Source organism: Melanotaenia boesemani, chromosome 17 (assembly GCF_017639745.1).
Source record: "Melanotaenia boesemani isolate fMelBoe1 chromosome 17, fMelBoe1.pri, whole genome shotgun sequence".
Lineage (NCBI taxonomy): Eukaryota > Metazoa > Chordata > Actinopteri > Atheriniformes > Melanotaeniidae > Melanotaenia > Melanotaenia boesemani.
The window spans coordinates 17,274,203-17,296,053 of NC_055698.1; the positions used below are offsets into that span (position 1 = coordinate 17,274,203).

Genomic DNA, 21,851 nt, shown 5'->3' on the forward strand with positions numbered 1-21,851 from the left:
GACTAAATTGTTACCCTGATATGACCTGAAAACATACAGGTTACAGTAAATCTCTAAATACCACCTCTTACTGACTGATCTTCTCCTGACTGTGTTGTCATGTTACTTCTCAACCACAGGTGTGTCATTATGGAGCAGGTCACTACACAAGCTGTTATTAGCCCTTTAGGCAGGTAGTGGACACTCCTCCAGCATCCATGTCTCCTTCTGAACATGTTTTCCTACCATGTAGCAAAGTAGTTTGTTGTCATTGCAGCTAGTAATCAGAAACTGCACCCCTTGAAAACAACCTGGGTTATAAATGGATTGACTTCTGTTCATTTTTGCTACCTGAAATTAGTTTGAGCCAACCATTGTCTGAAGATCAAAGGTTTGCATGAAGGAAAAGAAGTGGACAAGCAAGGTTAAAGCAATATCAAAGTTTTATTCGTAAAATGTAGTATAGAGAGGAACAGTAGTACAATTCAGACAGAAAAAAGGACAATGTAGTTCCATCTTTGAAAACCTTTGATAAAAACGTAAAAAGAGTAACCTGAATTTGCTTTGTGTTCGGAGGGCACTGAGGCATGGCCCACGTTTTGCATCACTGTTAAGTCCGAGAGAAATTGAAAAATACAACCTTTTGCAACAGCGTAAAAAAATACAGCTGGGGAAAAAAACCTCTGCTTTACATCTGTAGTGTTTTTGCTTTTTCTCTTTTTTTTGTGTGATTTTTTGTATTTTTTTTTTTATCCATATAACAAACACAGCATAAAATCTAAAATGATACATCATAGTTTTGAGTTTCATTCATTACAGTAAAATCAGTAGGATGGTAAATAGTATCAAAAGAACATGACAACAGGATGGTAAGATGAACAAGCACACAGCGTGAATGGAGAAAGCAAAAGGTTAAAGTTCACGGAAGTAACCACCACAGCAGGAGGTTTGAAGCCGACTCTCAATGTGTCCCATTTAAGGAAATTTACTAGTTAAATAATATATTCTTCATATATATATATTTATCTCATATATTCTCAACATATATTTATATATATATATATCCCCCTCCTACAGTGACTTGAAGGTAAAAGTGACACAAAGAGGATGAATATCGCTTTGATTTAAAATATATCTTCTTTCACCGAGCATAAAAGGAAGTTACACATCTTCGGTATCATTAGCACTTCAGTACATACTGTATTTTCCACTGCATATGAACAGATACTGCTGTTCCAAGGTTTTAACCCACAAACAATCCGTGTTTCTTTAGAAAATATGTGCTTAGTGAAAACAAACAAACAAAAGAAAAAAAAGGAAACATCCGTGGAAAAGACAAAATTAAACAAAAAAGTTTCAAGGATAAAGTGAGTGATTCTGTAGCATTAAAACATTTAAAAAATCTCAACAATTACAGACACGAGCAAGGATTTTCTACACTAAGCAAGTATTCACCTGGCTTTTCTCATACATTATATTTCAACAATAATTAAAAACAATTTTGGTTGGACAAATAGAAATGAACAGTCTTGATTGCATTTTGGAGTCTATATATATATATATATATATTTATATATATAATATTAAATAAAAACAAAAATGTCTAATAAAAAAAGTTAAGAATTGGAAGAAAGAAGTTTAATATAGTTCCATTCAGACCCGCTTTTGGGGAAAAAGAAAACAAAACATAAAAAGAAAATGTCTTGTCATGAACGTAAAAGTAAGTGCATGTCTATGTGGTGCCATAGAGTATCACTTTTTGTGGAACAAAGTGTTTTCTACCTGGCAGACCAAAAAAAAAAAGAAAATAAACAAATAAACAAATTAACCTGATGACATTTATGTACACCTGTCACAAATGGAAAATGGAGTTTTTTTTTACTGAAAACATCACATATGACTTCTGCACATATCTTACTCACCTCGCATCCAACCTTCAAGTGATTCAGTATTTACTGTGTTAAGCTTAAACCTCAGTACCAAATATAAACAAACTCATACAGGTATTGATGTTCACTTAGGTCCTTAAAATGTCAATTACGAGTACTGCCGGTAGTTCTATAAAATGGTATGTGTGTGAGTGTGCATTAAATAAAATAGAAAGCTTAAAAACAATGGCAAAGCATACCTGATAGTCGCCGTAGCACAACAGTGTTCTATAGTTTAAGCTGATTACATATGCATAACTGAGTCAGTTTAAGCTTTATGATTATAAACATCATATATAGCCTGTAGGTCCAGTATTCTGCAACAAGCATTACAGCACCAAACGTTTCATCATTTGGCAAAATTCAAGCTTTAAGTGAAAGTCAAATGCTTTTTGTTTAATAATAATAATAATAATAAAGTGTTATTGTGATGCTGTGATTTGTATAAAGCTAGCAATAATATTTCCCCTTGTACTTTTTTCTTTTAAAACAATATTTTCCCCCGTAAAACAAATGTCTATTTTGGGGTTTTTTTTTCTCCTCTCTCTTAAGCGTATTCAGTAGTTTTTGTTTCCTGCTAAATCTTGGTGTGCGGTCTGTTTGGCACAATATCACAGCCCTCTTAAATTAATCATAAATATGGCTGAGATACATTAGAGTCACAAAACAGATTTTTTGGTTCCAAGATTTGTGCAGGGAAAGAAAAAAATAATATTTAGCGCCTCTAAACAAGATCTACGGAGCAAGTTTGAATCTTCCTGTGGACAACAATGCTCTTCTGCTGTGTATTTCTACAAGCACCAAGCAACACACTTTCAGACTGAGGAGAGAGCAGCAGTGTTTACTGTGCCTCCACTCGCAGACAAAAAAAGAAAAACAAAGAAAAACAGAAATACAAATTATAGCTTTTGATAAGACCATAATAACCTCTCTTCATAAATTAAATAATTAACATTTCTTTTCTTTTAGATGATTGGCCTACCTCAACGGAAAAAAAAAAAAAAAAAAAAATTTACATCACCCTGCCCAACTCTCGCCCAAAAGCTAAATAAAAAATACATCACCAATAACCTGATTCATCATATTATTTGTCATTAGAATCATTCTCCACTGGGCCCAGAGTCGGACACATTTTTTATAATAATAAAATCTGTACATCTTGGAGTTCCCACTCTTAAAAAGAAAAGAAAAGAAAGAACAAAAATCCATGTCTTTGTCATATACTTGCACAATTAAGCAACCTCAAGGTTTGATAGCACTTTGGAGTTGATTGTTTACCAGCTAGTTTTTGTGTACATATATATTAAACATCAACCTTTATTTTAATTTGTTTCTCAAGCTTGTTATAATTCTTAGTCCTCCTCTGGGGCAGCACCAGCGTTGCCCTCACCCCAGTTTGATTGGTCGTTGTAGGTGGGTTCCTCCCCCTCTACGTCCTCCCCTTCCTCCCCGTCGAACTCTTCGTCGCGAGGAAACTCAATGCCCTCCAGGCCCTCCTGAGTGGCCTGGTGCGAGTCAGCGCAGTCCGCACACACACCGTAACGCCGCGAGCCGTGACGGATGCCGACGCTGGCTGCAAGCATGAAGATCTTCTTGCACACCATGCACTTGTATTTTTTGTCCTTCTTGTGCACCTGAAAAGGTCGGTGAGATGGGGTGATTCAAGTTAGTCACAGCCTCTTAGATTAAATGAGAATTTGTGAATACAACACAGAAGTTATTCTCTTTTATGTGTATCAGATGCAACACATTGTGTAACATGCTGCACACATTAACTTCTGAGATTTTGTTTCTAGCAAAGTCCCAGTGAAAAGAAAAAATCTGACACACTTCCTATCACAAGACGTTTTACAGATTCAAATCTCTGGTTTTTGCATGGATTAAATAAGCATAGCATATAGTTTTATTGGGTTTAAGAGGTTCCGGATGCCACATATAGCCATCTTTGAACTGCTGCAGCAAGCAATTTCTTTATTTTAATAAAACTAGCTGCCAGAAGCTGCTCTGTAGTTACTGCAGGCATATGAGCAGAATGGACACTTAGCCAACTCACAGCAGCAAAGCATATAAAGTATCCATCTCCATATTAAAGCTCCTTTAGATGTCCACGAGTACAGCATTTTTGCATTTTATTTACGCAGGAACATTTGGTTAAGCTGAAGCTAGCAAATATTAATCTGCTATAATTTAAAGTCATTGAGGTCTTTTCTGAACTCAGTCATTTTACAAAAAAACAAAATATATTACAATCAGTATGTTGACCACTCTTCTTAGTACTAGCAGCTGTCACCAATATTAGAAGATGTGTGTATTTTTCTTTAATAGAATTAGATTTCTAGTTTTCTTTTATAAAACACATGCAAAACAGATCCATGATCCTAGATCACCACTTTGTAAGGGACTCTGCATAAAAAAAAAAACTGCTAAAAATTTCTTCATCTGCACCCACTACCTCCCAGGTAAAGCTGCCAGACACACAACACAAGGTGGTGTGGAATGATGCAAATTTAGCCAAAATGCTGTGGTGTTTGGCAGTACGTAGAGGATGCTGATCATGTGGGGGTTGAAAGAGAGTATAGGGAACATATGTGGACTCACCAGGGAATGTCTCTTTACGTGCTCACGGCGGGTGAACAGCTTGCCACAGATGTCACAACTGAATGAGCGCACACCTGAGTGGATGATCAGGTGCCTCTTGAGTGTGCGTCGGTGCTTGGCGATGTAGTTACAGTGGGGGCACTTGAGCTTATTGAGGGCTAGGTGTGAGGACTCCCCTAGGTAAAGAAAAACAAAGATGTAGAAAAAGGTCAACATGGGATAATTTATACTTTATGTCAAACTTTTATTTGCATCCACTGGAAATCACTTTCCACCAACGATGCTAAGATGCAGCAAAACAATTATCATAAAAGCTACATTTTCTTCTGTAGATCTTTGATAAAGGGGTGTTTCAGGAGCAGAGATCCTGTTTATCAGATGACTGAAATAGGATGCGGTAGCCATTGCTGCAAATTCAAACCACAGACTTTGACATATCAAACATCATTTAGTCAAAATTACACAAGTCTGTTAGCTTACAAAAGACAAATGATAATTTCACCATCCTTTTGTGGCTGTTGCTAAGTAACCAGCGCTTCTCAGTAGCTCAGCTTAATGATGGAGGAGCTTTCACCATAGCATCATTAGAGAGGATACTTATCCGTGTTACAAGTTAAAGTAAAGTATGAAAATGGATCTGTCATTGAACCAACAAGCAGAAGTACTAATTTCACGACTCATTTTTTTAATTAATTAAACACAACAAACTGAGAGGAAAGCTGACTAAAGCTAATGAGGAACTATTGTGACTCAAAAGATGCATTTTGACGCAAATCTGTCAACAATAAACATCTACTAATTACAAACAAAACAGCTAAATAACCAACTGCTTGAAAATACAACAATATGCCACATATTTCCACCCAGTTTGGACATTACACAGCAGTTAGTGCTTGCTTGCAGCGTGTTATATTTATTCCTTATGTACAGAAAACAAATCCTAAAGGTACTACACCCAGACATCCCCCATTTACCATCCAAGGATGTGCCAAGGGGACAGCTGGGCTTACAAACAAATAAGAAATGTATTGATTAAAAAAAAAAAAAAAAAAAAAGACACCAAACAGAGTAATAGTCTTTGTGTTAAGAGAGTGGGGTAACAGGGCCCATCCCTTTGTTTGAGTCAGGGAACACACAACAGAGGCGTTGTCAAGGTAGGTTGTCAGGGGGCGGAGGAAGGGGGAAGGGTTGATGAGAAACAGGTCACCTGCATATTCCTCTTTGCATGTTAGTGTGTTATAGACACAATGGAAAAGAACCTTGTGGAGGTGGAACAAATTGTTCATTTATACCTCAGATGGTACATAATCTGATTTTCTTCATTATTTTACCGAACACACAGGACAAAGAAAACTGATTTCAACAAGTCGGAATAAAAACTAAGTATTAAGAAAAAGATACAGAGAGGCCAAAGTCTTTGAGTTTTATTTGCAACCTTCCTGGAACAGCATTAAATGTGACTGAAGCCTCCTTTCTTCTGTCCCTAAACTCCATGTCTCTTGTCACTTTTTCACCACCCTTTATAATAATTAAAACCTCATTTAAAATTAAATTCATACTACATATATACTGTACAAAGTACACACTATATAGTGCGGTCACTGTATGGTCTTTGGAGCCAGTACGTTATAGTAACAGACTAAATAAAGGCTAATTTTACAAGATTTTTTACTTAGTGCACAACAGCAAAGGAAAAAGGTCATCTCAATAGGAAGATTTTTTTTTTCTTCAAGTATGCATCCTGAGACTTACGCACAGTATTTTTTCTGATATTTATGAGCAAACTGCATATTTAAAACTTACTTTGGATTTGGGACACATGTCCAGCTGCAGACACTACTTTCTTGTACTAGCGTGGCATCGGCCTCTAAATATCTAAGTGTAACAGTGCTACAGAAAACAAACATACTTGACATTGTAGATTGGTTGAGTATGTTTGTGTTTTCTTTGTGGCACTGTTATACTCAGCTATAAAGATGTCTGGAAAAAAAGAGCTCAGGCTCAGAGTTCAGGAGAAAATGTTTAGAGGCCATCTTATGTTTGCTCTGTCAGTGGGATCATTTTTTTTTTTTTTTTAACTTCTCAGAGATTTTGCCTTGTTGCAAAAAGGAAATCTTACTCAAAGAAAGTACCTTGAAATTCCTTCTTTGGATATTCCCTGAAACTGGGGTGGAAGAGCACCTTGCAAAAGCTACATGCGGGTCAACCACACCTTTAAAAACTGGTTAAACATGAGTACTTAAATAAAACCAGGGTGCTTGTCAGCTCACTTGTTAAAGGAGGTATGTTAAATGGATTGCCTAGATGACTTACTAAAAAAAAATATATATATATATAAAAAATACTTCACGCGTTACTAAACTAGCCCACGGTGACAATTTAGGTGTGGTCTAGAGAGTGGTATCTTACCATTCTCCCAGGACTCCCCTTGCTGTAAGTCTTGGATGATGCTATACTGGATCTGATTGGCCAGCTCTGGGAAAGGGAGGAGGGGACAAGGGGAGGGAAAAAGAGAAATGAGAGGTGGTTGAGAGCCTGGGGGTGTGCACACCTCACAATCTCTTGTGTACACAACCAACCACCCCCACACGAAACAATGGACGTTTTAGTGAACATCATAAGCAAACACAAACTCTGAGCCCTACTGTATGTAAAGCAGTGTTTCTCCCAACCACCAGCAGCAAGCCAACTAGGTTTCCAGCAGGGAGGGGGTTAATAACTGCATGACAGAGTCCAGCCCTCACATCGGCTCATCTTACACTCAGCTTTTGTAAGCACCTGTGTGTCCATGTGTGTGCTCTTTCTAAAGCATCAGTGCTTAGAGCCCATTAAGGACACGCCTCTCTGTGTGTGTGTTCGTTCATTCTCCCTGGGTCAATATTTGGAATAGTGAGGACAGCCCCAGTGCATTAGAGTGGATTAGGGAATGAAGGGACTGCCCCTGGCAGCTTTGCACCTCTCAGGGATTGGGGGTTTATTGTGCGTGGGTGTATTTGTGCACTTCAGAGATGGGTGTGCATCCAAATGCATTTTACCTGCTCTGACCGAGTCTGTGCAGCACCCATCCTTTAAACAGTCTTGTTTGAAAAAGACCAAAGAATTTACAGGCTATAAGGGCTGGTGGAGGGCTTGGTAGTAAAAGCCAAAAGTGATGGCAAAGTACTTGCGTCCTAAAAAGATATCACTATTAACTTTCCTCTGTTCTTATCTTTAAATATCCCATGATTCCACAACTTGTCTTCACTTAAACAACAGATGTCTCTACAGCTGTATTTGTGCCTTTTAGGCTAAATCAGGTCAATCTAATTTGTGATTTTTTACCAGATTTCTCTAATTAGAAACTCCATATCAGGAAGACTCGAGTAAAGCAATAATCCTGAACTCTGAGAAGTTGTAATGGCTTTTACCATCCTTTAAGACTTTACAAACTAACTCAATCAAGACATTCAGTATGACTGTTCAGCCGATGAACAGCTAATCATATGAACAGCCTCTCTGACACAAGAAAATGGGGGGAAAACACATTATATATTAAAAAAAAAAAGAAGAAGGAGGAAAGCCAGAGAGAGAGTGCCATCATTTGGGCTACTATATTTCCATCCTTGAAGCCTGAACGCACAGATCAAACTGAGACGAAATGAAAGCCAAAAGTGTGACATCACTGTGGGAAACTGGGACAGCTAATATTACTGGATGACTGTTTCCAGGCTCAAACAGAAACAAGTAAGAGTGCTGTCTGGTTTCATGACAAAAAAGTAGGTTTTATTTGCAGTTGTTTCTACAAATGCAAAATGCTAAGACCTCAGATTTTTTTCTGTTACAGCTGATGCAAAGAAAGCCAAACTACTGCATGTATTCTGATTTTTGCTTTGTAAAGCAACATTTTAGTTAAGAGTGACTAAGAGATTCTGTGACACATATTTAGAGCAAGTTGAAACAAACGAGCCCTGTATGCAATGCAAGGCTAATCGTAGCTGGACAGTAGAGCGAGACTGTGGGAAATGCTGCCACAAACTGACAAATAACATTCTGTCTATAAATGGGACTGGACAATTAGGTTGAAATGGCTTCAATAAGGTTATGAGTGCTCCAACTTCGGAAATGGCGTGGACTTATATAAGGCTTTGCAATATGTCACCATTTGTCCTAGAAACCTGATGTCTTAAAACCTGAAAGTAAATCCAGTTGCACAGTAGCTGCTGATATTTACCAGCTCCTGCTAGGACTGGCAGCGATGGCAAAATCACAGCTGGATGGATATCCAGATGACTGGAGAAACTGACAGGGGCACCAGCCAAAAGAAAAAAGTGACAGATACAGTTAGAATCTGCATATTGGCTGGCAGCTCTCTCTCAGGGTCAGTACTGTGGCTATACAGCTGAAAAACTGAGTTCTAGAGGCTCGTAGTGCTTCCTTATTAGGGTATACATCCCTCTAGAAAGACGTATTCCATGCAGAAGCACTTACAGTCAGGAAACAATCTGGTTGTCACAACACTCGATGACTTCTACATCACTCTGAACCCACTGAAAACAGAAGGTAAAAGTGGGTTTGTCCACCAAACTCATTCCAGTGCCAGCCTCAAGCCAGCTCCATTTAAACTAACAAAGCACTGACTAGCTGTGAAAAACAGGTGCTACAAAAGCAGTAACTCTCTGCTGATCCAGAACAAAAAAATAACTTGCATCAAGGGCTGAAGAAGCGGTTAAAGAGACCAACTAAACCAACTTAAATACTGGAACCACCATATTTTAAAATCCAAAGCCAGTGTAGTATCTTTCATGTCAGCTATTTGTTTGAACACTACCCAAAAGTTGGTTTGCTTTCACGCTGCAGTTTACTCAAGCAGACCAAACCTCCTGAACAGTAAGGTAATCTTATTACGCAGTTATAACAACTGCTCGCTAGTGGGCAATATTCCCAGAAACGACCACAGACCAAGAAAGAGGAAAGTAGTAGTGATACGGCTAAGTTCTTTGAGCCAGAAATGGCATGAGAGGAAGAATAAAAAGGTCTAACAGTACAGAATCCAAGACTACACAGGGGATGAGGAATCCTTTGACCTAGGCCACAACTGATAACTGTTAAATGATATCAGACATGTCGTGCTACAACGCGTTCTACACCACTTCTGCTCCTTGGTTCACTGGATGGTCCATTTGCTTTCACACTGTCAGCAAAACAGACATGGGTTCACTTCGAAGTGGACACAGACCCTGGATTTTCAGGCGTAACAGAATTCACTTCTTTGGTCTGCACCAAAGTGCAAATGCACGTTCACACTGCACTAAATGAATCAGACTATCCATTGAAGTGGAACAATGTTTAAAGTGGACCAAACAGCACCAGTGTGAATATTTTGGTCTGTCTGTTAGCTAGATTACTCAAAAGTCTTGGGCAGATTTGCACAAAGATTTTTCCACTGTTTGGTTGCTGCCCAGCTTAGAAGTGGTCTTTTTTTCATGTTGTTGCAGATGTCCTTGTTCCAAGAGTTATCCTTTGCCAGAAATTTGGTCAACGACTTTACAAAGGATACCTGAATACCATCTCATGTCATCAAAGTTTGCAGGTTTGACCCCAGAAACAATGAGTGTGTGGTAAGTGACCACACTGCTGCTGATAGTGGGACAGCACCTGCAGGTACAGGCCAATTTTGGTATTCAAAAAAAAAAAAAAAAAAAAAAAAAAAACAACCATGCAGCCATGCAACTAGATCCAACTGCATGTTCACTACTTGTAAAAAGGGATCAATACTTACAAAACACTATACACTATAAACTGGAAATCTAAGCACAGAAAAACAGTTTTCTTACATTTAACTCTTAATAAGGTTACCTGTTAGTTTCTCATGACTTGAAAAGAAGCAAAGAGTCCTCCTCTCATCCCAACATCAAACAACTCAAGGATAATTTGTTGCACATTTCAGCTTTAAACTCTACACTCTCAGATGTTTTACAATAGGTCGTCCATTAGTTCTTGACTACAGCAGATTTGACTGTCAAGACAGGGAGAGGGTTACTTTGGCGAACCCATCGACAGATTTAGACAAACTATAAATATACTTCACATACTGTATCTGCATGAATAAAATGTACAAATGTGTGAGGTAAATGGTCTGTGCTAGACATGAATATAACAGAATTAAACAGTTGCCTTTAAACCTACTTTGACTAACAGCCTATTTGTATCCATAGGTATATCTTTATTTGGGAAAAGATAACATAATGGAAACATGGAGCTAAACAACAGCAATGTGTGAAGTAAAGACTGCTGAAGACTTGGCTCACTTGCAAACAAACCGTCTTAAAAAAACGTGTCTCTCAAGGCTATTACAACACACTGGATCACTTCATGCACGCATTAAACAAGCCCTAGGAGGAGTTGGAGGCACTAAGAGGCTTCAAGTGCATTTAGGGAGGCCTGGGGGAAGAACAGTTTCCCCTGCTTCCTTCATTATCCTGCATCAGGGAGGGTTTCTCCCTCTCTCCAGCACACAGAAAAAAAGTAGTTCTCCATTTCTACACACTCTATGTGCTGCACACATCCCCTCCCCCTGTCCATACCACTTCACTTAATATGTGATATCATTATGGTAACATGGAGTGCTGCGCTTAATGGGACCAACAGAAGGAGATGGCTGGAGCTAAGAGAAGCGATTACCAAGTGCACTGCACTGAATGTGGATAGCACACGATGGACGCAGCAATAGATAGATTAAGAGATAGAAAGGGGAAGATATCAAAGGGTAAACAGAAAAAAAAAGATATACAGGACAGGACAGTTTCATCTGGGAAGAAAAAAAAGAGGATTGGAAAATTGATTGGATACATGAGGGCCACTTAAAAGGTCAAAAGATCTCATGTTTTTCCCAAAGTGGATTTAAAAAAAAAAAAAAGGTTTGTAAAGCTTGGCACAAGACAACAAATTACAGATTTTACTTTTAGATTTTTAACTTTATAAAAACACATTTTGTCATGCATTACTTTCAAATCATGGTTTATAAATTTAAAAAAATGTAACATTATTTTGCTAAAGTTTATTTTCTTGAGAACAAGTCTGCAGGGATGTGGCAACAGATCATTCACTCACTCACACACCAGGTGGGTGTTAACAATCATAAGCCTCCTGCTTTAGGGTGATTAGTGAAGATCACAACTTGGAACAAGTTACTCGTTAGCTACGTATGGCAGGTCATAAGCATCATGAGTGAATGCACCTACCTGTTTTTGGGTGTTAATCAAAAGCTGTAAATCTACTCGATAATCACACGAAAACTGATGATTACCGTATTTCTCTCATTTCATGTTATTAGAGGAGTCACAATAAAGAGGCAAATGATGCATATAAATGTGGCAGTGTGGCCGTTAAGAGCTGATCACACAGCATAACTGGGTGATCTTCAAGCTATACGACACCCCAAGTTGGAAAACCTATTCACAAGTACAGAATCTAATTAAAAATACTAATGAATATATCCTATAATTCTTGTGAATTTTCTTAATAAACTGGACATCACACTACTTTTGATGTGATAATAAACAGAAAACTGAGCTTGTTTGAGCATATATCTTCAACACTGACCAATTTCACTAATTCTTAATGAGGTGCCCCCATCAGATAGATACAGATGAAGCATAAAACACTTCTCAGACTTTACTTTGGGTTTTTTTTGACCTTCTCCTCACATCAGATACTTACTAGCATGAGCACTACTCGTACAGACAGATTAGATAAAGCAAAAATTGACACCATGATCTCACAAATGTCATAACCAGAAATATCATCCTGTTAAAAATAATATATGAATAAAACTGAAACAGAGAAGGGCTAGCTTGAGATAAGCGTGTAGATTCTCTTAAGTGTACTCTCTGGATGCGAAAATGTGACTACCCATTTGGATATGTATTCAGTTTGAAAATTTTAGATTACTTTTTTTGAAAAGATCATACCATCTCACACTTATGAATAAAACATGCTTTAGTTCACCTCAATGTTTCCAAAGTAGCAACTCTGACGGGATATTTAACATCTTTTCAGGAATATTTATTAACATCCCTCTAAACAGACAGTTGCCAGTTCTGCCCTATGAGAGCAACTGCCACGCTGAAGTGTTTCCTGTTTATTACAGGTTATACAAGTTATACTAGATATCATTAAACTTACTTTCCAACTTAAAATAACTTTTATGTGTATGTGTGTATATATATATAAAATATACTATATATAGCCCACTTGGGGGAGAAAAGCAAGCACTAAATGCACATAAACATCACAACTGATCATTCGATTTGTAAATAATTGCTTAAAGATCATGATTTTTTAAAGAACTTTTTAAAAAATCAAATGCAAAAAGGTAAATTAAGGACTTCAAGGCTGAAATGTCAGATGCAGCAGTGGAGCCTGATACATAAAGCAAAGAAGCAGCTAGTTTGTTTATAGTGCCATTTAACACAACTACACGTTGTTTATCTTGACTAACGCTAGCTTTACACAAAAGTGTGCAGGATTAATCACAGCACACCCCTCCAGTAGCACAGGGATGCATGCAGATACACAGGGAGCTCAAAACTCCTAGAATAACTTCTGCTGTTTAAAAATGACCACACAAGCATTGACCGATGAATTTCTTTTACATGTCTGTGATTCTTTCAGCATCTCGTCAGGGATTATGTTCGGCAGGACCGATCATCATGAAATGTTAAAACAACCACCTCTTAATGATATTCTTCACTGACCCTTCGTTGACCCTGGCTTTATGTACTAGAGGCTTATGTACTAGAGGCTACTTAAACATCCAAAGCACGTTAAACTGGATGCCCCGGAAAGAGGCCCTGATCGGCGTGTCTTAACAAAGCCTCTCATATGTAGTGATGAAAATTATATATTTTATAAGCTTAGTAGTAGAGATGTTATAATCAAATGATGTCTTGATGACAGGTCAAAGTTTTTGCATGCAAATTTTTATATGAAACAGAGATCTCTTTAACTTACAATAAAAAGTATATGAGTGGATTATATGACCTGGCGTTAGAGAAAATATTGTTAAATTTGAAAAAGTCTATCTTACCAGCGTTTTCTGAGAGGGAGGAGAAGTCCTCTCTGGGGTAGGACGCAGACGGCTGGATAAACATCCCCTCATCAAATCCCTCTTCTGGCTCTGGTGGAAAGTTGTAGATGAAACGCCGTGTGGTGGTCGGTTTTTTCCTCCGACCACTTCCAGGGGCAGCATCCGGTGCTTCTCGCTTTATGGCTGCGGGTGCTGCCGCAGTGCCACCCGTGGCTGGCTCATTCCAGACGAAGACCTGCGTCTGGCCACTTACCGTCCGGGTGTCATTGGTCTCAGCTGAATCAGAAGAGTTGTCAGTGTGGTGGGTCCAGCTTCCAGAAGCTCCAGGGGTCACCAGGGCACAGCCCTCACCTCCAACCACTGTCACCTCGATATCGCTGGTCTCTTCCTTCACCCTGCCATTTTCTTCATCTTCTTCTATTGCATCCTTTCCTTGGTTGCAGCTGGCCTTGATTGACAGTTTTGACAGGATGCTTGTAGCCCAAAAATTGCTCGGCTTCCGGTCCAGCCCTCTCTGTCCCTCTTTGGTCACCATTTGCCTCTTGTTATAGTCCACCACCACTGAATCTGGCGCCTCTTGCTTGATGCTGATATTTAGGGCATCCTTTATAAAAGCCCGACATGACTGTACAACTTCTGTCATTTGGAGGTAACTAGCAACAGACATTACCTCAATGGCATTTTGGCTTGTGAGCAGCAGATTCCCGGAGTAAAGAAAGTCGAGGATCACCGAGAAGCCCTGCACAGCAGCAACATCCAGGTGTGTGACAGTGGCTTGGTCTTGGGCCTCGCTCTTGGTCAGACAGTAGAGGGTTTTGAAGTAGCGGCTGCCTGCTACCAGGATGTTCTTGTGTGCGCGGAACACCTGGTCTGACACGACTATGTTCACATCACAGAGGATGCCACTTTTGCGCTGCTTGTCCAACTCTTGTAGAAGCTGGTAACAGTAGGAGTTTTCATTGGGCTTGTTGCGGTAGTCTTCCTCTGAGTAGTTAGTGGAGGGGATGGTGTTGCCTGATGGCCTCACAGTCTCCTTATAACAGAAAAAAGGAAAAAAGAAAAAGTTATTGCATAAAATGTCATTTGCAAACACAAATGTGGTAATACACAAATAGGGTTTCCTCTTTTCTTTAAAAACTGTCTATAAAAAATACATACACACATTCATCCCCTTGACTCCCCATGTGACACCATCACACCTGCTAAAGATGTGAAACAGGTTTAACAGGCTTCAATAAGGGGGAGAGGAGTGAAAGATAGGGTGTTTTACCTTAAGCCTTGGTACTAAACTTTTCCAATAATCAAACTGTTTCCCTCAAGTTAATAACATCAAAACTCCTAATTTAAACTAATAAAGCAATCAAATTCCTTACCTGTCATAATCTAAACATTGTGGCATAGCCTTCCCATTAAGCCTGTTATCTTTATTTTATATATTTCCCAAAGATTTTTTTCAGGTTTTTTTTTGCAAGACCAGAAATAACTTGTCCAAACTTGTTGTATTAAAATACTTTAGGATGAGTAGAAAGAGCTGCAGCAGTAGCATGGCACAACTCAAATTTGGGCAACTACTAACAGTGATACTGCCAATTACATTAAACACATATTGAGTTTTGTGTAGGCTTCACAAAAAAGGCCTGAAAATGGTGGCTTTACACTTTCAATTCTTTATCTTTCCAAGGTTACATATTTAAAAATTGATGGCTAGTCTTAAGCATTTGAAATTTTTAGGGTAACAGAGAAGAACATTTTATAAAGTGTATTACTAGTAAATTACTTGATTAATCCAAGACCAGCAAAAAACAACATTTCTTTTATGATTTATAGATATTTACGAATTGTTTTCATAAGACTGTAAAATCATTTAGCAAATAACTATCATTTTAAATGCATTTCGCTGTAAGACAGTTATACTATGTGGAGGAGAGCTGACAAGTGTTCATATAAGGACACAACCTGGCTGTTGCACGGGAGGGAAATTGGCAAAAGCACGGACCTAGGCAGTAACACATCCCACTCACCAGGGTATTCACACAGCAAGTGAGGGGTAGTGGGAGGACAAAGGGCCAACATGATATGGAGCAGAACATTGGGGAGTACACATGCATGCATATGAATACTTAATACACAGTGCCATTATAATCCAAATATATTGGTTTGGGGAAAATGCAAAACTGTTTGCAGGGAACACAACAAAAAAATTAAGAGACTAAAAAAAAATTAACAAAAAGAAAAAAAATGTATATGTCCAGAACTTGTAAAAGTCAATATTTTATTTTTTTTATATAATACTCACAGGCAGGGCATACATTTCTGGTTCATTTTCGAATTGCACAGCAGATGTCCTAATCCAGAATAATTCACATAGCTTGAGCCCTGCATTTTTGACCCCAGCCACCACCATCTCTTCCACGCACACATGTGAATACAGGCACACACAAACACACAGAAACCAAGCTGCCTACACATACACACAGCTGGGGTTTCAGCTCGAGTAATTCAGATTAAATCCATTTCTCTGAGGTCCCCACCCAGCCCCCACCCACTACCCCTACTCCCTCCACACTGCAGCTCTTGTACAGGGCAGCCTGGGCACAGAGGACAGTAAAGGGGGGCTTAACATCCTCTACCACAGCTGGAGGGGGAGAGATGCAGAGACATTGGATGGAATAAAATGAGAGGCAGAAAGAGGGAGAGATGGGACGGGGGTGGGAGGTGGACATGGCTTTGCAGATGACAGAATAGAGGAACCAAAGACAGAAAATATTAAGAGGCATGAGAGCTGAACTGTAGCGATCTGATAGAGAAAAATGCAAAAATAGGGCTGATGGGAAAAAGTTGGAAAAGATGAAAAAGGATTGGTGCCCAGCATGATCACACACACTAAGAGAAAATACACATAGCAGAGATACAAGAGCAAAACCTTAAGCACTGTGAAAAAGAACAGAAGAAATCTGGAGCAGAGGGGCACAGAAAGCGAGCATGATAGAGGAGTTGTTGGGTCACCCCATTTTAGTCTCCACAATAGCTGATGTTCTCCCCGAGGCTTATTGTCCACTCACTGTGGGCCTTTGTGAAAAGGCTCTCCACTCACTCTCTTATTACACAGTAGCTCCCACTTGCAAACACAGAAAGAAGCCATGGTGCATGTGGGTGAGGCTAAGAGGTTGAGGAGAGAGGAAAGAAAATTTATTCCATGATTTACAACATCAAAGCCTCCGGAGAGATACAGTCATAATGTTGAGTACTATGGTGGAACATAATGGTATGGTAAGGTCTGACAGGTGGTGGGCATGCTCTCAGTTACAATACTTTGCAGGTAAATTACAATCAACTACATATTTAATATAAAAAAAAAATAAGGCTTGATTAGAAAAATACCAATGAGTTACAAAAGCCATGAATACATAAGCATTTTAAGACTCCTTGCTTCCTAGTCCTCTTTTAGAAATTCAAAAAACATCCATCCACCCCACCTACAAATAATGTGACTTTCTACAGCTTTTATCCAGGTTGCATCTTGCGTGTATGCACCTAATGCAGTCAGGCTAGGCCAGCCTGGTACTAGATAAGTTGCTGCATACTGGCCTCATCAGCAGCATCATCCCTTCTCCAGATGTGCCACGTATGAGCTGAGAGCTTAGAGAACCAGCAGATCAACCCTGCACAGCAGATGCTGAAGGCAAAAACCTACTTGAGCCAAAAGAGAATGTGGGGACTATATCAACCTCCCCCAGTAGTGACGTGGCTAAGTTCTCTGAGCCAGAGATGGCATGAGAGGAAGAATAAAAAGGTCTAACAGAGTACAGAATCTAAGAGTACACAGGGGATGAGGAATCCTTTGATCTAGGTCAAACATGAAAGCTTCAAAATCAAAAGTGAGCTGCCAATAATTGTGATTTAAAGGTGGATTAAACAAACCAAGATGGTCATAAATTCAAAGTTTTGTGTTGCACTGGCTACAGAGTTAAGATACACTTCATCTTGGTGAAAAGACTACATCTACAAAATAAACCGCAAACCCAAACAAAGCCCCAAGGCCAGCAGACAAACGACAAACATTCAGACACACCTCTAGCAGATCATGTGATACAACTTGTGTCCCCATGCAACATAATGACCCAATGGAGTCAGTTTTGTTTACCTTTCATGCACACATTTGCACCCCACCCACCATCAAACCAGTTTCATGACCAGCCCAGCCCTGTGGCCATCTCCACCAGTCTTTTCCTAAATCTTCTACATCCTTCACTTGACCCGTCCCCCTCCAGCTCACCCAACCCGTCTGTCGCCCCGATGCTAGAACAATGTTGCAGTGTGCATTTGGCCCAAGGTGTGGGAGGGCTGCACCAAGTGTCTCCCTGCCTTCCAACAATGCTAAAGAGCTAGGGGGGTGTCACAAAAAGGGTTCACAGCGAGAAGAATTCTCCCTCTGGCTCCACCCCACCCATTTCCCTGACCTGTGGCCCCCAATAAACATCCCATCTATCTGCCAGGCACCAGGCGGCAGTGGGTGCGTCCCCTTCCCCATTTGGGGAGACTGACAAGAAGTATTTTTAACTAAAATTATCTGCTGAATTCACCTGAATATCCTTTCTGAGAATCTGGTGCAGTGATTTTCCCTACACTCCATAAAGCTGACATGGGGGGGGATGATGGATTTCTTTGTACAATGAATCAAATGTGCAGATTTGATCCTATCTTGCAAAAAAAAAATCTTTGCTTTGCTGGGTTTTGGTGAGTAGTTTAGCAGAGGCATTTGTGTTCAACGACGGACAGAAAGAGAAAGCACAAATGTGGTAAAGAAAAGAGGGAGCATGTGGAGAGGATAGATGTGAAGAACTGAAACCAGTTTCATGTGACAATTCAATGTATCTTTGTATGTTATGTTGTAAATGGAACTACAGTTATAAAAGATTTCCTGTAGGTGGCCATGACAAGGGACCACTCTGTGACAACTAATGTGGGTTTAAGACATGCTTTATTACCATGAATCATACACACATCCTCTGAGGAAAAAGAAATCCTTTAAGATTAGTACACATCGACCTGATAAAATTAGGACAAACATTTTCAAGAGAAAAAAAAAATTCTATTAGTCTTACATATGTGATCTTATATGTCATTTCAGGAAACAAATGGCCTGCCTTTGCCTTGTCATAACCTTTTACCAATGAGCAGCATAGGGAGCAATTTGAGCACAAGACAGCATCGAGAGAATTAAGGACAACGGCCCCCTTCTCCAAGGATACCCACATTTACTACAGCTGCCCTGGTGTACTAAGGCTAATTGAGTTAGCTTTAACAAATGCAGCCGAGGCCTGACTAACGTCAGGAATGGGTGAATAGAACAAGACGTGGCCTCATAACAATATAATTTCCCTTTAATGTACTGCTTCACAATGCAACTTAGCTTACAGTGTGACTATTTTTTCTTTTTCTAGCTACAGTGTATATCAGATGTGTACTATATTTATTCTAAAACATTAATACTGAAGAGAAAAAAGACACTGCAGAATAAAACAATTTTCTAAAATGTAGGAATTAAATTTTATTTTAACAATTTTACATGAACAAATGGTTTGGATAACCTCTTAACACAGTGACTGGGGTCCTTGTTGCTAGGGAAAAGCCACACCAAGCCCTAATCCTGCTCTCCTTACCAATTAGCGATGTGTACAAGTTAGTGGATGACTTTAAGTAATTCTGATTAGCGATTGCGTGTACAAAGGAAGGAACTAAATGTAGTAGTGAAATCCGCTTCGCTTACAAATTAGAGTCAAATAGCACCCCGCTCTTAATTCTCCTGACAGCTCAGACCATTGTCAGGATGTGAGGCAAGACTTTGTAATGTAGGAACAGTAAGTAAGTTTGTGTCTTTTTGTTTGTTTGTCCCCCCCCCCAACATAGGGCTGAGGGGAGGAATGATCTTTGACACCAAATTGTACAGGTAAATCTGCCCTCCCTGTTTTTATGAGGGCACAGAAGAAGCATTGTAGATGCGTTGTCTACACTGTTGTAAAACTAATTAACCAATAAAAAAAGATGCCATAGTTCAATTACAAAACTGGCTTGAGTATCCTGAACTAACAATGGTCAAAATGAAGCTATTGACAATAACTCAGTGCCTCCCTCAAGTTTTGGGTAATCATGTAGTATTATTAATGAAATAAAGAAAGGTAATCTCCAATTGGAAAGGCAAGCCTTTTAAGTTTTGAGTAAATAAGATCAGGTCTTAAAGACAAGGTATAGCCCAAAGTCAGAATATCTGAACCTATGAACCCAGAAATACAGATGACAGGCTCAGGTGATGCTGTTTTATGCTTCTACTGACACATATTCCACTCATTCATGTCCATTTAAAGGTCACCTATGGGCAAGCAACCTGTCAGGTTCCAGGCAACATGATTTACTCTGCTCCTCTTGTCCAGCCTTGCAAGTGACACCATCTATGGATTTTGGGGGGTCATTCTAGCACAATGCCTCTAATTTAGCTCCCTAAAGGGAGGAGGAGGTGGAGGAGGAAGAAATGCGCCAGAGGTCACCCGTGACTGCGAGGCAGCAGAGCAGCATGAAAGGCGGGGGGTTGGGTAGGGGTGCGGTTCCCCAAAGGCTGCCAGGGTCGAGCCTTTGCCATTGTGCGACCTCTAGCAAGCTAACAATCAAATACTGCTGCTCATATAAATTGATAGGATAAATTCAAAAAGTAATCTGCAACTCAAATACTGTATAATATTTGTAGATTAATAGTTAAATTTGAGATGCTTCCTGGGAATCTGCCTCCAGACTAGCTGGCAGGTGTCATACAGGTCTGAGAGTTTAACTTGACTCATGACTGGACAGGTATTTATATTGCACACTAACTCGATCGGGAATATGTATATCACCCACACTTATTGGTGGCACGCTTATGCCAATCTGTAAATCTCATGGTTCGCCGGGGGGTTTTACTGCTGTCAATAACCTAGCTAAACAGCAAAGCTACAAGCAGCTAGTAAGCTAGGCTAGTTAGCACAGGTTAGCAGGCTAATGCTAACTAATTAGCCAGGGGAAGGGATTGTGAAGCTTAGGTAAAAGCTTATTTTCGCCTAAGTCGTGTTTTATACGTTTTCGGAAACGCTTTAAAAAGCGACAAACGACAGAAGAACAGACATATGGCATGACAGTTGTTTCACTGGTATTTCTAGTTACGTAATTAAGTAAACGAAAGCAAATAGAACTAACGTTACCTGTTTGGTGGGGTCATTTCTCCCGTGCTCTGAAGACAGGTGATGTCTCAGCAGCAAGGCCCGTTTGTAGTTGCGACTACCTTTAACAAGCTCGTCGCTGTTTTTAGTGGCAATGTTGTGACACCAAGAACAAGACATGAGTCCCGTCTCCTGGCAAAATCTGAGCCATGGAAATTCTTGCAACCATGAAGCGTGGAATAGTGAGTGTTTTTGAAGGAGCGTCTGCGGTCTCATCTCTACCCCAGATTTCCTGGAACCTGTCTCGCCTCCACTCGCTGCATTTCCAGACTCCTGGCCGTCAGCGTTGTTGTTAAGACCGTTCCCCGCTGTCCAACTCTTCCCGTCCCTGGACCCGTCTTCCCTTTCAACCGAGCCGACGCGATAGTCACCGTCACCGGCTGCCCTGCTCCCCCCTTCCGGGTCCTCTTCTTCCTCCGCCTCGGGTTCCGTGCTATCGCTGACAGACCCAGCGCCTTCCACACTCTTCTGTGACGGTCCTTTCGCCCCCAAATCCCTGTCCTCTTCTTGATCTGGCCTATTCCCGTTAAAATGTCGGTCTTGACAGGCCGGGGCCTCCCAGCTGTTACAGTTCCCCCCACCGATGCCACTGGAACCCGTTAACCCAGTTGATCCACCTCCTCGGAAAGCCAGCGACCTGCGATTTCTCTCACCGGACATTTTTCTTAATATATATTAGAATCTTCACTTTATCAACAGTATTCCCCCTCCGACAATAATAATGTACTTGTAAATGATGTATTTTCCGAAAGAGATGGACCGTCGTCGTTTCTTTTCTCCGCTTGGCCCTCCCGGTGAGAGTATGTAGGTTATGCGGAAATAAATAAAGGTTTTAAACGCATAATGAATTTCAGGGTTCTCGCTGCGTCCGCGCAGGCCCCGCAGAGGTCGAATGGCAACGACTTTCCTCCCCACAATGCACCTCGACCAGGGAAAGGGGGGAGGTGGGGAGGGAGAGGTGGAGAGGAAGGAGGAGAAGGGGGGGCGGCTTTTAAAGGAAGATGGGGGTGCTGTTGATCACCAAGGGGCCTT

The 21,851-nt window shown here is 40.1% G+C and overlaps 1 protein-coding gene across 2 annotated transcripts; it reads right to left on the reverse strand.

Annotated features, from left to right (window-relative positions):
* Positions 1-404: 404 nt before the first annotated feature.
* On the reverse strand, positions 405-21,740 carry zbtb10 (zinc finger and BTB domain containing 10). 2 transcript variants are annotated; one of them, XM_042012415.1, is made up of 5 exons: positions 20,802-21,740; positions 13,573-14,605; positions 6,915-6,980; positions 4,506-4,681; positions 405-3,541 (listed from the first exon to the last, which is right to left on the reverse strand). In XM_042012415.1, the coding sequence occupies exons 1-5, from the start codon at positions 21,477-21,479 to the stop codon at positions 3,260-3,262; spliced, it is 2,235 nt and encodes a 744-aa protein (XP_041868349.1). In that variant the 5' UTR covers positions 21,480-21,740; the 3' UTR covers positions 405-3,259. The 2 variants fall into 2 exon arrangements, with proteins under 2 accessions (XP_041868349.1, XP_041868350.1); XM_042012416.1 differs by lacking the exon at positions 6,915-6,980.
* Positions 21,741-21,851: the final 111 nt, after the last annotated feature.